The 13,171-nt window shown below is 47.3% G+C and overlaps 1 protein-coding gene and 1 long non-coding RNA gene across 6 annotated transcripts in view; one reads left to right on the top strand and one right to left on the bottom strand.

Moving 5' to 3' along the window:
* LOC116637240 overlaps positions 1–6,129 on the bottom strand; it is a 21,106-nt gene extending 14,977 nt beyond the window's left edge. The window contains exons 1-2 of the long non-coding RNA XR_004300432.1: positions 6,077–6,129; positions 5,622–5,774 (exon numbers count right to left, since the gene is read on the bottom strand). This is a non-coding gene — a long non-coding RNA (uncharacterized LOC116637240). The remainder of the gene's footprint in view (positions 1–5,621; positions 5,775–6,076) is intronic.
* NME6 (NME/NM23 nucleoside diphosphate kinase 6) lies at positions 5,895–13,171 on the top strand. Of its 5 annotated transcripts, none has more exons than XM_032412653.1 (6): positions 5,895–5,953; positions 8,582–8,678; positions 10,416–10,518; positions 11,457–11,496; positions 11,913–12,073; positions 12,571–13,171. In XM_032412653.1, the coding sequence occupies exons 2-6, from the start codon at positions 8,589–8,591 to the stop codon at positions 12,756–12,758; spliced, it is 582 nt and encodes a 193-aa protein (XP_032268544.1). In that variant the 5' UTR covers positions 5,895–5,953; positions 8,582–8,588; the 3' UTR covers positions 12,759–13,171. The 5 variants fall into 5 exon arrangements, with proteins under 5 accessions (XP_032268544.1, XP_032268547.1, XP_032268546.1 ...); XM_032412656.1 differs by lacking the exon at positions 5,895–5,953 and adding an exon at positions 5,969–6,222; XM_032412655.1 differs by lacking the exon at positions 5,895–5,953 and adding an exon at positions 6,121–6,356 and having other exon boundaries at positions 12,586–13,171.

Below are 13,171 nucleotides of genomic sequence, written 5' to 3'. Positions count from 1 at the left end.
CAATGCTGAGTGAATGGAACAATATTGGGTAGAAGAGCTTTCAGACAGAGTGAGCAGCTCCTGTGGAGGCCCTGAAGTGGGAACAAGGTGGTGGAATGGTAGGAGTGAAAGGGAGAGTGGTTTGTGAGGAAGGAACAGAAGTCAGCACGGGCCAAGTCAGGTCGTGCATTAAGGGCCATGGTGAGGAGTTTGGCTTTTGTTCTTAGTAGAGCAGCAAAACACGGAAGTGCTTTAGGCAGGAGAGTGACGTGACCTGCTTTATGCATTAAAAAGATCAATATGGGGGCGCCTGGCTGGCTGTCAGTGGAGCGTGCGACTCTTTGATTTCTGGGTTGTGAGTTTGAGCCCCACAATGGGTGTAGATTACCTAAAAATATCTACTTATTTTAAAAAATAAAAATTAAAAGATCAATCTGATGGCTGTATGAAAAACAAGCCACAGAAGGGATAGACAGTACATGAAGGGATGAGGCTGGCTTGGGCTAGGAGATGGCCAGAGGTGATCTGATTTAATGTACAGCTGAAGGTTAAGTGGACAGGTTTGCTGAGGGATTGTTGAGGGGAGTCTGGCAAAAAATGAAACCAAGAATCATGCCTGAGTTTTTGGAAAACTGGATGGCTAAAGGCAGGAGTGCAGCTCAGGGGATTGAAAGTTCTGTTTTATAACATTTATGGCAAAAGAAAAAATACACACTTCATCTAAAAAGCGAGTGTGAGGGTGTTTAAATATTTTTTTTTAATGGAAAATATGTTTCAGCAGTTGTGAGCAGAGATGGTGATTCAAAGTTAGAAACTTCTATCAGGATTTTTATTCTTAAAAGTAAATGCTCTCTCAGTTATGATCCACTTGGTTTGTAAATATTCATTAGCTAAACTTGACTAAACTAATCCTTGGGACTTAATCTCCTGATTAAACAGGCCAGTGACTAAACTGGATATGAAATGGGTTCCAAATATTTGTATTAGTGTCTAGGATTCCCTTGCTCTTTTTGGCATTGTCTGCTAATATTCAGGGGTTTAAATACTGTTATACAGCCCATGCCCCCAAAACAACATTCAACTCATGTTGTCACCTCGGAAGGAAACTGAAACCCTCAGGGCTAACATGGACCAGAGCTGAGTCTGCTTAAAAGGGAGAAGGTCAGAGATTCTGAGAAGGGAAATAGCAGACCTGGCCTAACTGATGATGGGGCTTACAACGGATACTGATAAGGCATTATTCATCCAGAAACAGCCTGACACATACACCTCACTGGAACTCTAGAGGTCTTCTGGAGAACCCATAAGCAAGTGAAGTTGATATTTTATAATCCATTCACTTGCCCCAGGGAAGAATACTGGCTCTTTGTTGGCTGCTAGCTGATGAGCAGTCTACCCACAGGAAACAAAAGCTACAATTTTCACACAATCTGTGGTTTTTCCTTCTTCCCTCTCTGCTCTTTCTTATACATAAATCGTTTTTGCTGCTAAATTAAATCAATTATTGTTTTCCCTTATATACAAGTAGTTTTTCTTAAGTTTAGGTATTTATTTAAGTAATCTCTACACTCAACATGGGGCTTGAACTCACGACCCTGAGATCAAGAGTTGCTGCTTTTTCGACTGAGCCAGCCAGGCGCCCCTTTATAAATAAGTTTTTAAATGACAGGGGAAGGATTGGTCTTTGACCTTGTCTTCTGTCTGCATTCTTTCCCATGGTCGGTTCTTCACTGACGTATTTCTGACTATCACCACTCTGATAACTCCCAAACCTAACTATCCAACCACCACCAAGCTAGTTCTGCTTGAATGTCCCACCATCACTCCAAACTCACATCCCAAATGAATTCATTTTCATCTTTAAGCCAACCTCTTAACCAATTCCCAAACACACAGGCTGAAACCAAAGAGTTATTTTCAACTCTATTAGAAAGGGAATGCTTCCTGGACTGATTCCTTGCGTCCACGAGGATTTCCTCTATACACTCCTGAACTCTTAGGGTAACTCTCCTCCCCTGGCTGAAGCTTCCGGGACAGAGAGCCAGGTTAAGTGTAGCTTTGCCCTTTTTTCCGTTCCTTATTTTGGAAGCCAGCTGCCCACAGGTTCTGCTGCTCTGTGTTGGAAGTTTCACAGGAATAGGCTCTGCCTTTTGGCAGAGGTGGAGGGATGAATGAATGAAAACATTCCTTTTCAAAGGAATGTTAGGATCTCTTGTTTTGGCAGAGAACATAAAAGAGAGACCTGGTGAGGAATTTGGGAGTGAAATATCACATACAAGTTGAGGCTATGATGGGACCAGCACTTGAGGCATTTCAAACACTTTTCAAGTTGGCCATGTGGAAATGCTGGCCACTTTGTTCACTGGCCAGAGTTTTTATAACTCCGATTTTATGTACAGGCAGGGATGAATGAGTACCTTAGCGAAATGCCAGTCACGTGGCTCAGCAAAGGCACTGTCCTTACACAAGCACTAGGGCTTAAGCATGTCAGGGTTAAGGTGTGGGCACTGACCTTGGCCTTAGCACAGACCCACTGCCTTCCTTTGTGGGGTATCTGCAAAGCCTAAGCAGCAGAGAAGACCTTGGTGAGCAGGCCCTGCTGAGGCACAGACTGGACTACAGGGAAGTCTTTCCCTCTACACGCCTTTTAGATATTGGGGTAAAACAAGTATTTGGTCCTTTACTATGTTTTTTAGCTAGTTCGACAGGCCAGGGGCTTTAAAATGCAATTAAATTCCACACATGCTAAGGAACACAAGTGTGTAAGCTCCAAACTTTGTTAGTCCCAGTCCAGCAGAAAGCATGAAAAGGCTGTCCCAAATTCCATCCCTTATGTTCTGAGCTAGACTCAAAGCCAAAGGCTAAAACCAGAAGAATTCATGTGTTGTTGTTTTCTTTTCTCCATGGTTTAAGGGTCACTCCCCACTTGCAAGTCTGTTTGTCATAACTCTGGCTAGGGTTTTATAGTTCTGAGATTTACAGTGCAGCTTCAATCTTAAAAAGATGGTAGGTTTTATTTATAACAACAGAAACAATGCCCTTATTACAAATAAAATATGTCATCTTCTCAGACTGAAGCAGAAAAACCACTCAATGCAATAACCACAGCCACAGAGGTTGACAAGGTGAGAAAAGCCTGTGCCTGGAACACAGTCTTAAGGAATCACGCATGTTCAGGAAGTCCAGGAAGAAATGCATAGCTTTAGAAACCTACTCCATCAGATTGGAAGCAGTACAAGAATGAAAACAAGGAAAAGAGATTTTTTTTTTTTAAAGAGAGATTTTCTTAGAAGAAAGTTGACATCTTGGAAAACAATTGACAGACAAATCTCCAGGGCATGGCCCTGGTTCCTTCCCTACTTTCTGTAGCCTAGCAAAGAGCTGGCTCCAAGGTCTTCCTTTTCTCCAACAATAAAAATGCCAGAAATTCACTGAGCCTTCTGGAAAGGAGTAGGGGAACACAGGCGGAAAAAATTGCCAAAAGAGAAAAGTGTCTGAAAGAAATGCTACTCCCCATGTGACCCATCCAGAACCTGAAGACAGTATCTTGAGGAATGGCAGAGATCTCAATTCTCACTGGGTCCCTGAAGCAACAAACTTTAGAAGCAAGAACATCAGCTTCAGGTTAAAAAAAAAAAGAAAAAAAAAACCCTGCCAGAGTGATTCTCAACTGGAACTTATGGGGTAAAGGACCACCCTCCTGCCCTCCACACACAGGAGCCAAGTGTCCTGGGCCTGACCAACTTAACAGCAGAAGGCAGGGGCCAACTGAGGGCTGCTCACAGTGGGGCTGGGTAAGCTAGGTCCTAAGAGCCCACTCTCAATGCAGCCTGGGGATGCCAGAAACAAAGGACCCAAAAGAGAAACGGTATTAAGAAATTTGAATATGCTGGATAAAAAAGAAAGGCATCTCAAAGACCTGGTTTGGGGCTGCCACTACCGTAAATTAACACTGCAAGAAGGTGGCATCGTCTTAAATACCCCTGGCTACAGACAAGACTAGACACAGGTAGATGCCCCTCAGGATATAATGAACACAGGTCATAATTAACCTCATAATGGATGATTCTCCCAACTGAGTTTAGACTCACAAGTTAGGACACTCTGAATAACTGGTATAGAACTACTTGAGTCCCAGTGACATTGAATCAAGACTTTTCAGCCTATTCACCTTCCCTCACATACCACTGAGTATCAGAGTCTTTTGACAGGTTTCTAGGGACAAAATCTGCTACAAGCGAGAGGTGGTCCGCTTTTTAAATTCAGTGAATGTGGGGCAATACTGTGATCATTTTGTATGCCGTTAACGATTTAGATTCTTTTTGTTGTTGCTGTTGCTTTAAAGCTTTTAAGAGACCTGGCATTGAACTCTGGCAGCACAGAATTAGAAGGCAGGCGAATTTGGTTCTCACTCTAAGTTATGTTCTCCTTCAACTCCATCAGTATTAGATAAGCTGATATTTGGTCTCCACCTGCCTGCCATTCCTCTATTTCTGTTGGTTCTGAGCCCAAGTTCAGAAAAAGGCTGTCATTTATTGGGTCTCCTCCTAAAATCACATCTGCCCTTACTTTCATTATGTAGGCTTGTTGCTGAGGATAGTCAAAGCAACTATAAAATACGGAACTAAAGCCTTCTCCAGTGTGTGTGTGTGTGTGTGTGTGTGTGTGTGTGTGTGTGTGTAAGACAGGTGAACTAATCACCATGGTCTAAAAATTGGCAAAGTCCCTTTAGTTCAAAGGTATATTAGTGAAGAGAAAGGTAGAAAACGGGGTGCCTGGCTGGCTCAGCCAGTGGAGCATGCCACTCTTCATCTCACAGTTGTTAAGTTGGAGCCCCCTGTTGGGTATAGAGATTACTTAAAAATAAGACCTTAAAAAAAAAAAAAGGTAGAGGGCGCCTGGGTGGCTCAGTTGGTTAAAAGACTGCGTTCCGCATTCAGCTCAGGTCATGATCCAGAGTCCTGGGATCGAGTCCCACATCGGGCTCCCAGCTCAGCAAGGAGCCTGCTTCTCCCTCTGACCCTCTCCCCTCTCATGCTGTTTCTCTCTCTCTCTCTCTCTCAAATAAATAAATAAATAAAGTCTTAAAAAAAAAAAAGGTAGAAAACAAAATTGGACCTGGTGTACTTGGAAAATAAAACTAAAACGTGACGTCTGGGCAGTATCACGTGGTTGTTTACTCTCATCCCGTGAAGGCAGAAATGAACCTGTGCCTTCACCAGCGTGGCAGGACTGGACTTTCCCAAAGACACCTGGTGGAAACAAGCTCCCAGAAACACCGACCTGCCTTCCAACATTCCAGGAGTGCAACACCTGTGTATCTGGCACCAGAGTCAGTTAAAAATACATATATACTTACACTGATGACAGTTATGGCTTATTTTCACTGTTCGCAAAGTCAGTGACTCTTCCCAAGAAAAAAATGTACCACCTTCTTCAACCTGCCACGCTGTCCCCGCTCCATACTCAGACTACACACCAAGAATACCCGCAGTTCTCATCTCACCCTGCACTGCTTCAACAGACTCCTGGGTAACCCACCGCACCCCAAATTTCTTAGCGACACGTTCAAGGCCCTTACGACTAGCTCCCCTCACGGCCTACGGACACCTGGACCCCAGCCAAGAACCCTGGGTCATCACCCCCACATGAGCTGTGCTCCCTCGTGTCTCCGTGTCGCTCGCAGCTCGAGACTTTCAAGGGCGGCCTCGGCCCTCGCGATCGAGCACACACGTCCTTCGGCCTCCACGTACCTCCGACAAGTACTGGCCGCCAACCACGTACCAGGCACTAGCCTAGACAGAAAAGGAAGAGAGGACAGTCAGGCAAGGTCCGTCCCACCGCCGGACGGCCACCGCCCCCCGCGCAGGGCCGCCCGGGCACGCCGGCCTCCCTCCCGCCTGAGGGCGCCCGAGCCCCGGCTCGGAGCGGCTGCTCCCGCCCAAGACGGCTCTGTCCTCCCGTGCGGCCCGGGGTAAGCGCTGGGGAGAGACGAGGGCCGCCGGCAGGGCCGACCCTCGGGCTGCAGGCCGCCTCGCCTCGCCTCGCCTCGGCCGGGCCGCTCCCCCCGCGCCGTCTCCCCGCGGGCCTCACACACCCAGCCTCCGAGGCTTCCCAGGTCCGCGGCCTCCCGGCAAGGACCCCCAACAGGGCTGCCCGGCCGAACGCCCGAAGGACCCCGCTGGGGCCGCGCAGGGTAGCTATCGCGGTGCCTGCTGGCCGGCCTCCGCGGTGGAGGACCAGGTGAATCCAGAGCAGAACTCCGGTCGGGCTGGGGCCCGAACAGCCCTGAATCTGGGGTGCGCTTAGGTCCTGGTACGAGGGCCAGGAGTCGCGCGGCTGCAGGCCCGGAGAAATGAGGGGCAGCGAGGAGAGGGGTTGGTGTCAAGAAATGGGGCTGAGAGCCTGGGGGGTTGGGGAGCTGGGCCTCAGGTGTCGGGGTGGAGGGTAGGGGATGGGGAGCCGAGACAGAGTTGGGGGGTTCCAGGTCCCCGCGGAGCCTGGGGGTGGGGCGGGGGGTGGGGGTGGGGCTTGGTCACCGTCCTCCCGGAAGCAGAGGAATGGGCACCTCAGGTGTGGAGGCGAATACCCAGGCAACTTCTGAAATTTGGGGTTCTCTGATGGAGTAACTTTAAAGTTGAGCGAGTTTCTTGACCTGTCAGCATTTGTTTTAAACCAAGGGCCGAGACAGTCATTACTTAGCTGGCATTAGGAAAGGAACCACATCCTTCCCTGGAGAGCCCCTGGCAGCTTGGCCTTGCAATAGCTGGATGAGGTTCATTCATTCATTCATTCAACAAATACAGTTGAAGAGAAGGCTATGTACTAGGCATTCTGCTTAGGTACTGGGAATAAGATGATGAGCAAAACAGACCCCTGCTTTAATAGAGTTGACCTAACAGGTGAAGATGTAACTGAAGAAAATGTCCAAAAAGCTATATAATAGGGGAAGTGAGGTAAGATCTAGTAGGTGAATAGGAGGTAACCAGAGGAAGCACATTCTGGACTGTGGAAACATCTCTCGCAAAGCGTTAAGGAGGGAAATGATATGATTAGATTTGCATTTTTAGTTCACTGGCTGCTGTGTGAACAGACTGTAGAGGCTGGCAGGAGTAGGAATTGAGAGGCCATGGAGGAGGCTGTTGCGGAAGTCCAGGGAAGGTTGATGATGAATCCTGGACTTGGGTGGTGGCCCTGGAGAAGGAGAGGATTGTATGGATTTGAGATATATTGCTTAGGTAAAATTGCCAGAACTTGGTGATTAACACGGATGTGGAGAGTGAGGGAAGGGAAGTGTTAAGGATATCTCTCCCTAGATTACGTTGAAGATTCCATTTGCTTTTGGGTTACTCACAACTGGGATATTAGGGAGAGTGGTTTGGCTGATCTTGCACTAGTTAGGCTAGACTTAGTTTTGTGGTTTGAGTGGAGCATCCAGCTGAAAACTGTAGAAAGGACATGAGTAGGGGAGACCCTAGCACTGCCTTTAACATGATTGTCAGGCTACTCTCAGCCTAAGAGAAAGGAGAGTGTTGTCCAAACTGTCCCTGTGTGTGTTCATGGAAGCCTTCTCCATATTTGTTGGCAAATTTAGGAGCTCCACCAGGTAATCTTTTGAGACCTAGTTCTTAGTCCTGATCAGATGATCAATTTCTCACATCTGAATAGAATTTCACAGTTGAGGGGCGCCTGGGTGGCTCAGTCATTAAGCGTCTGCCTTCGGCTCAGGTCACGATCCCAGGGTCCTGGGATGGAGCCCCACATCGGGCTCCCTGCTCTGTGGGAAGCCTGCTTCTCCCTCTCCCACTCCCCTTGCTTGTGTTCCCTCTCTCGCTGTGTCTCTGTCAAATAAATAAAATCTTTAAAAAAAAAAAAAAAAGAATTTCACAGTTGGGAGAGACCTCAAATTCTCTTAGTCCAGTTTAAAAAATACCTTTATGTTCCTTATATCATTTCCACAATTATTTATTGAGCTCTTACACCATGCTAGACACTAGAAATACAAAGATGGACAGAATAAGACTGTATAGGTTCAGTTAGTCAATTAAATTGGACCTTTGTCCTAGGCACTGTTTCAGCTGCCAAATGGTTACAACTGGTCCTTGGCCTTGGAGTTACATGTCCACAAGCCTTGTCATTGAGGATAGCCGAGTGTATTAAAGGATTTGATTTGGGAGATCCTGACCTATCTGTAAGATTAGATAAGAGATGGTACGTATCCAGCAGACTTCTTTGGGGTATCCTGGCAACATCCCAATTCTTGTCCATCCAATCTTCCAATTCTAGAACTGATGGGAGCACACTATGGGATAGAAGGCCTTATGAAAGGAAACAGTTATTGTACCTTTGTGGCCAGGCTGTTTAGCAGTGTAAATTATAAATCCTCTAAAACACAAAGAAAAGTTAGGAAGTGAAGGGAATATTGGCAGAGACAGGTAGTGTTTAAACTTGAATTTCTCCTGAATAGGTAACTCCTTTGTATGTAACTGCCACAGGCTTTGGGAGTGAGATCGCTGTGGGTTTGCAAGGCTGCATGGCTCTGGAGTAGGGAGGGTGGGGAGCACAGCAGTGATAGGTCCCTAATCCAGCTTTCTGATGGCAGGAGTGAGATGACCTCAATCTTGCGGAGCCCTCAGGCTCTCCAGCTTACTCTGGCCCTGATCAAGCCTGATGCTGTTGCTCACCCCCTGATTCTGGAGGTAAGAAGGAATCCTAAGCCTCTTACTGTAAGCCCTGGGCACTGCTTCTCTTTCTGGTGCCACAGGGCCACTTCTGAAGACTGACAGCACAGTCCTGTGCAAGATGCTGTGGGGAGGCAAAGCTAGGAGCCATGGGCTCTGACCCTAAAAAGACTAAAAATCTACTGGAGAATTGGGGCAGATTAAAAATATAAGGATCCGATACAATAAGAAGAACCAAACCTCAAGACAGTGTATGTATATTAGTTTTCTATTGCTGTGCAAAAAATTACCACAAACTTAGCAGCTTAAAACAACGTTTATGATCTCACAATTCTAGAATTTAGAGGTCCAGTAGGCTCAGGTAGGTTTTTCCTCAGGGTCTCACAAGGCCAAAGTCAAGGTATCAGCTGACCAAGTCCTTAGCTGGAGGGTCTGGGGGAAGAATCCACTTCCAAACTCATTCAGGTTGTTGGCAGAATTTGATTCCTATGGTTATAAGACTGAGGTCCTTGCTGGCCTTCAGGCGAGAACTGCTATCAGTTTTTAGAGACCACACGTTGCTCACCACATGGCTCACTTCATCTTCAAGATAGCAACAGTGTGTTTAGTGCTTATCACGCTTTAAATCTGACTTCTCCTTTAGTCCCTGGCCAGATAAAACTCTGCTTTTAAAGAGCTCATGTGATTAATTGGGCTCCTCTGGATAATCTCCCTTTTGATTAAAGCAAAGTCAACTGATGGGGCGCCTGGCTGGCTCAGTCAGTTGAGCGTCTGACTCTTGATTTCAGCTTAGGTCATGATCTCAGGGTCATGGGATCAAGCTGTGTGTTGGGCTCCACGCTCAGCAGGAAGTCTTTTTGAGATTCTCTCTCTCTCTCTCCCTCTGCCCCTCCCCCACACATGCTCTCACTCTCTAAAATAAATAAATAAACCTTAAAAAATAAAGCAAAGCCCACTGATAGCAACCTTAATTACACCTGCAGAATTCCTTTTGCCATGTAATGTAACAATCATATTGCTTCATATTCACAGTCCTGGAGAGAAGGGTGCAGAATCTTGTTGGAACTGGGGGAGGGTCGATAAGTACTAACTGAGCAGCTCTGCTAGGTAAGCTCACTGTGGTGCAGAGGAAGACCAGAGCATTCAGGCATGGTGGCCCGCAAATGTTGGGACCTGGCCAGGCTCGAAGGAAGGGTGGACTTCGGTTGGTGCACAGGAGGGCAGAAGTTCTACAAAGGGAGATACTGAGGCAGGAATGTGTGTGGTGGATCTGGGGGCCACAGGCAGGCTAGGGTGATGGGACTAGAGAATTGGAAGAGGTGGAGGTCAAGGAAAGTACAGCCTTGAGCACTGGGCTAAAATAGTTGTACCTCATTCCATGAATAAGGTTCTGACCAGAGTGTGACATGTAAGTTACGATGTTTTTAATCTGTCAAGTGTGATGGTTTGGAGAGAGTGGGACAAACTCAAGGCAGGACCACTATCGAGATTTTTCGATGGTCTGAGGGTGGGTCATGTGGGCTTCAGCTCAAGGGGCTGGAGGAACGGAAGGGCAGAGATAGCACCCGAGGCTCATGCTCTGGCCGCGTGACGAAAGGTCTTTACCTCACCCCACCTTCCTGCTCTTCTGACCCAACAATGGGACAGGCTCTCAAGTCCTGGGCTCTGATGGGTCCTCATGGTTCTTTTGGTCATCCTGGGTCCCCTATTCACTCATATAGTCCCTTTGACCGATTTTTATCTGACGTTATCCAGGCTGTTCATCAGCAGATTCTGAGCAACAAGTTCCTTATTGTACGAATGAGAGAACTTCTGTGGAGAAAAGAAGAATGCCAGAAGTTTTACCAAGAGCATGAAGGTAGGATCAACAATCCTCTGAATGGGAGGCTTCTCTATCCCAAGACGTGTGCAAGAGAGATTTTAGCTGGGTGCACAATGGCAGGCTGTCTCTGACCTACCAACTGTCAAATTGCAGACATTCTTCTAAAGCCTTGCTTTATACACAAACTTTTCATGATTATCAATCTTTTAAAAATATTTTCAAGGGGGCGCCTGGGTAGCTCAGTTGAGTGTCTGACTGTTGATTTCGGTTCAGATCATGATCTCAGGGTCATGGGATCGAGCCCTGCGCCAGCTCCCTGCTCAGTTCAGAGTCTGCTTGTCCCTCTCCCACTGCTCCTCCCCCCGCTTCTGCTCTCTCTTTCTCTCTCTCATTCAAATTAATTAAATCTATTAAAATATATATATTTTCTAGGAGGGTTCCACTTCGTAGTCCCGACCAGAAATTTAGTTTTATGTCCTGATGATATCAGTAGTTATTAGTGAATGTTTACTCTTTCAGACATTGTCCTAATGCTCGTGGTTTCATTGAATTTTCTCTAGTGCCCTATGACATAGGTATTGTTAGATCCCCAGTACACGATTAGGAACCTGAGTTAGGGAAGTTAATGACCTACCGGAAACTGCACAGGTTGTAAGTGGCAGAGCCTGGATTCAGACCCAGATATGTCAGACTCCAAGATCCTTCTCTAAAACAGTTTTTATTGGGGTGCTGGGTGGTGCAGTTGGTTGAGCTCAGGTCATGATTTCAGGGTTGTGGGATCAATCCCCACGTCAGGCTGCACATTTAGCATGGAGCTCCCTCTGCCCCTCCCACCTGCACACTCTCTCGAAAGTGAATGAATAAATCTTTTTAAAAAATAAAATTAAATCAGAGTTTATTATTCCAAGTAAGGAGGCAGAAGTACAAAAAATTCTCTTGGGCACCATGTCTTGATGGTTACTCTCTCTTTGCAGGGCGTTTTTTCTATCAGCGGCTGGTGGAGTTCATGGCCAGGTACTTCTAATTTTCATTTCGGCATCTTTATCCACCAGGATTTACCTCCCCCTGCTCCCTAAATTTGTTGATTTCATTTGACACTCTTTAGAGTTGTAATCAGTGTTAAGTGTCTGAAGAAACATGGCTTGGGGCCATGGCTAAGCCAACACCGACCTGGTAGCACCTGTCCCATGATGGTTATTGGTCCAGTGGCTATAGAAGAGTATCGTTGAATGCTACTTAGCAACTCTGCTGACCTCCATGGCCTTTTCTGTACACCCATAGTGGCCTTCCATCACCTGCAACTTGAAGCAGCATTGGTATTTAGCAGGGTAACTCTCAGGATGTAGTGTGCTTTTATTCGCGCCCTGCTTACAGTGTGCCCTCCTCGACCACACAGCCAGGTTCCTCACATGTGTTCCTTTTGTACACAGCGGGCCAATCCGAGCCTACATCCTCGCCCACAAGGATGCCATCCAGCTCTGGAGGACACTGATGGGACCCACCAGAGTGTTTCGAGCACGTCACGTGGCCCCAGATTCAATTCGTGGAAGTTTCGGCCTCACTGACACCCGCAACACAACCCATGGCTCTGGTGAGTCTGCCTCCCCTGTCCTCAGCCACAAATAAGGGAGGATAGTTGGTGGTTGGTGGTTAGGCCATACCGTGGAGTTGAGAGCCAGGTAACCCTGCCGTGAACTTTCCTCCCAATTGCATTTCTGGTCCTTTATGGCCATCTCAGCAGATGTGGCCCCAGGACTGAGGATCGGGCAGAACTAGAGGCTCAGGTTTCTAAATCTGATTATAACTGCCCCTTGCCTCCATCCTGCACTCCCTATGAGAACCCCTTCTTTCTTCTTTTTTTTTTTTTTTTTTTTTAAGATTTTATTTATTTGCGAGAGAGAGAATGAAAGACAGAGAGCATGAGAGGGAGGAGGGTCAGAGGGAGAAGCAGACTCCCTGCCGAGCAGGGAGCCCGATGCGGGACTCGATCCCGGGACTCCAGGATCATGACCTGAGCCGAAGGCAGTCGCTTAACCAACTGAGCCACCCAGGCGCCCAGAACCCCTTCTTTCTTACCTCCCCTTACAGACTCTGTGGTTTCAGCCAGTAGAGAGATTGCAGCCTTCTTCCCTGACTTCAGTGAACAGCGCTGGTATGAGGAAGAGGAGCCCCTGTTGCGCTGTGGCCCTGTGCGCTACAGTCCGGAGGGAGGCATCCACTGCGCGGACGGACCAGGAGGCCCAGAACCAGCCTCATGCAAGCCCGTTGGTCTCTGAAGACTGGTGGCATTGCCCAGCCTTTTCTCGGAGACCTCCTGGGACCGGGGAGGCCTGGGGATCATGGCGCCATCTCTGCTGGCCACCACACCCACCTGAGGATCTAGCTCCTCACTGCCACCTGCTCTAGAATCTAGTTCTCTATCTACCTCTTTTCCAGAATGTTCATGGGTGATTCAGAGGAATAATGGCTCCTCTTTTCTCTGAGAACTATTCATCTTTTTCAAGGAATTTGCCTAATTGACTTGCCTGAAAAATGCAGTGACTCTCTAATAAGCACCATGTGGCCTGTCTTCTTCAGTAAAAGTCAGTGTTCTACTAAATCCTCAAGGCTAGCAGCACTACTCTAGGTGCTTTCTCTCTCTCCTTAAGTGAAGTAATTAAACCTGTCCCGGGGTGCCTGGGTGGCTCAG

Source organism: Phoca vitulina, unplaced genomic scaffold, assembly GCF_004348235.1.
Source record: "Phoca vitulina isolate PV1807 unplaced genomic scaffold, GSC_HSeal_1.0 scaffold13, whole genome shotgun sequence".
NCBI classification, from domain to species: domain Eukaryota; kingdom Metazoa; phylum Chordata; class Mammalia; order Carnivora; family Phocidae; genus Phoca; species Phoca vitulina.
Note: the sequence above shows the minus strand (reverse complement) of the source record. Positions and strands in the feature narration are given on the sequence as shown.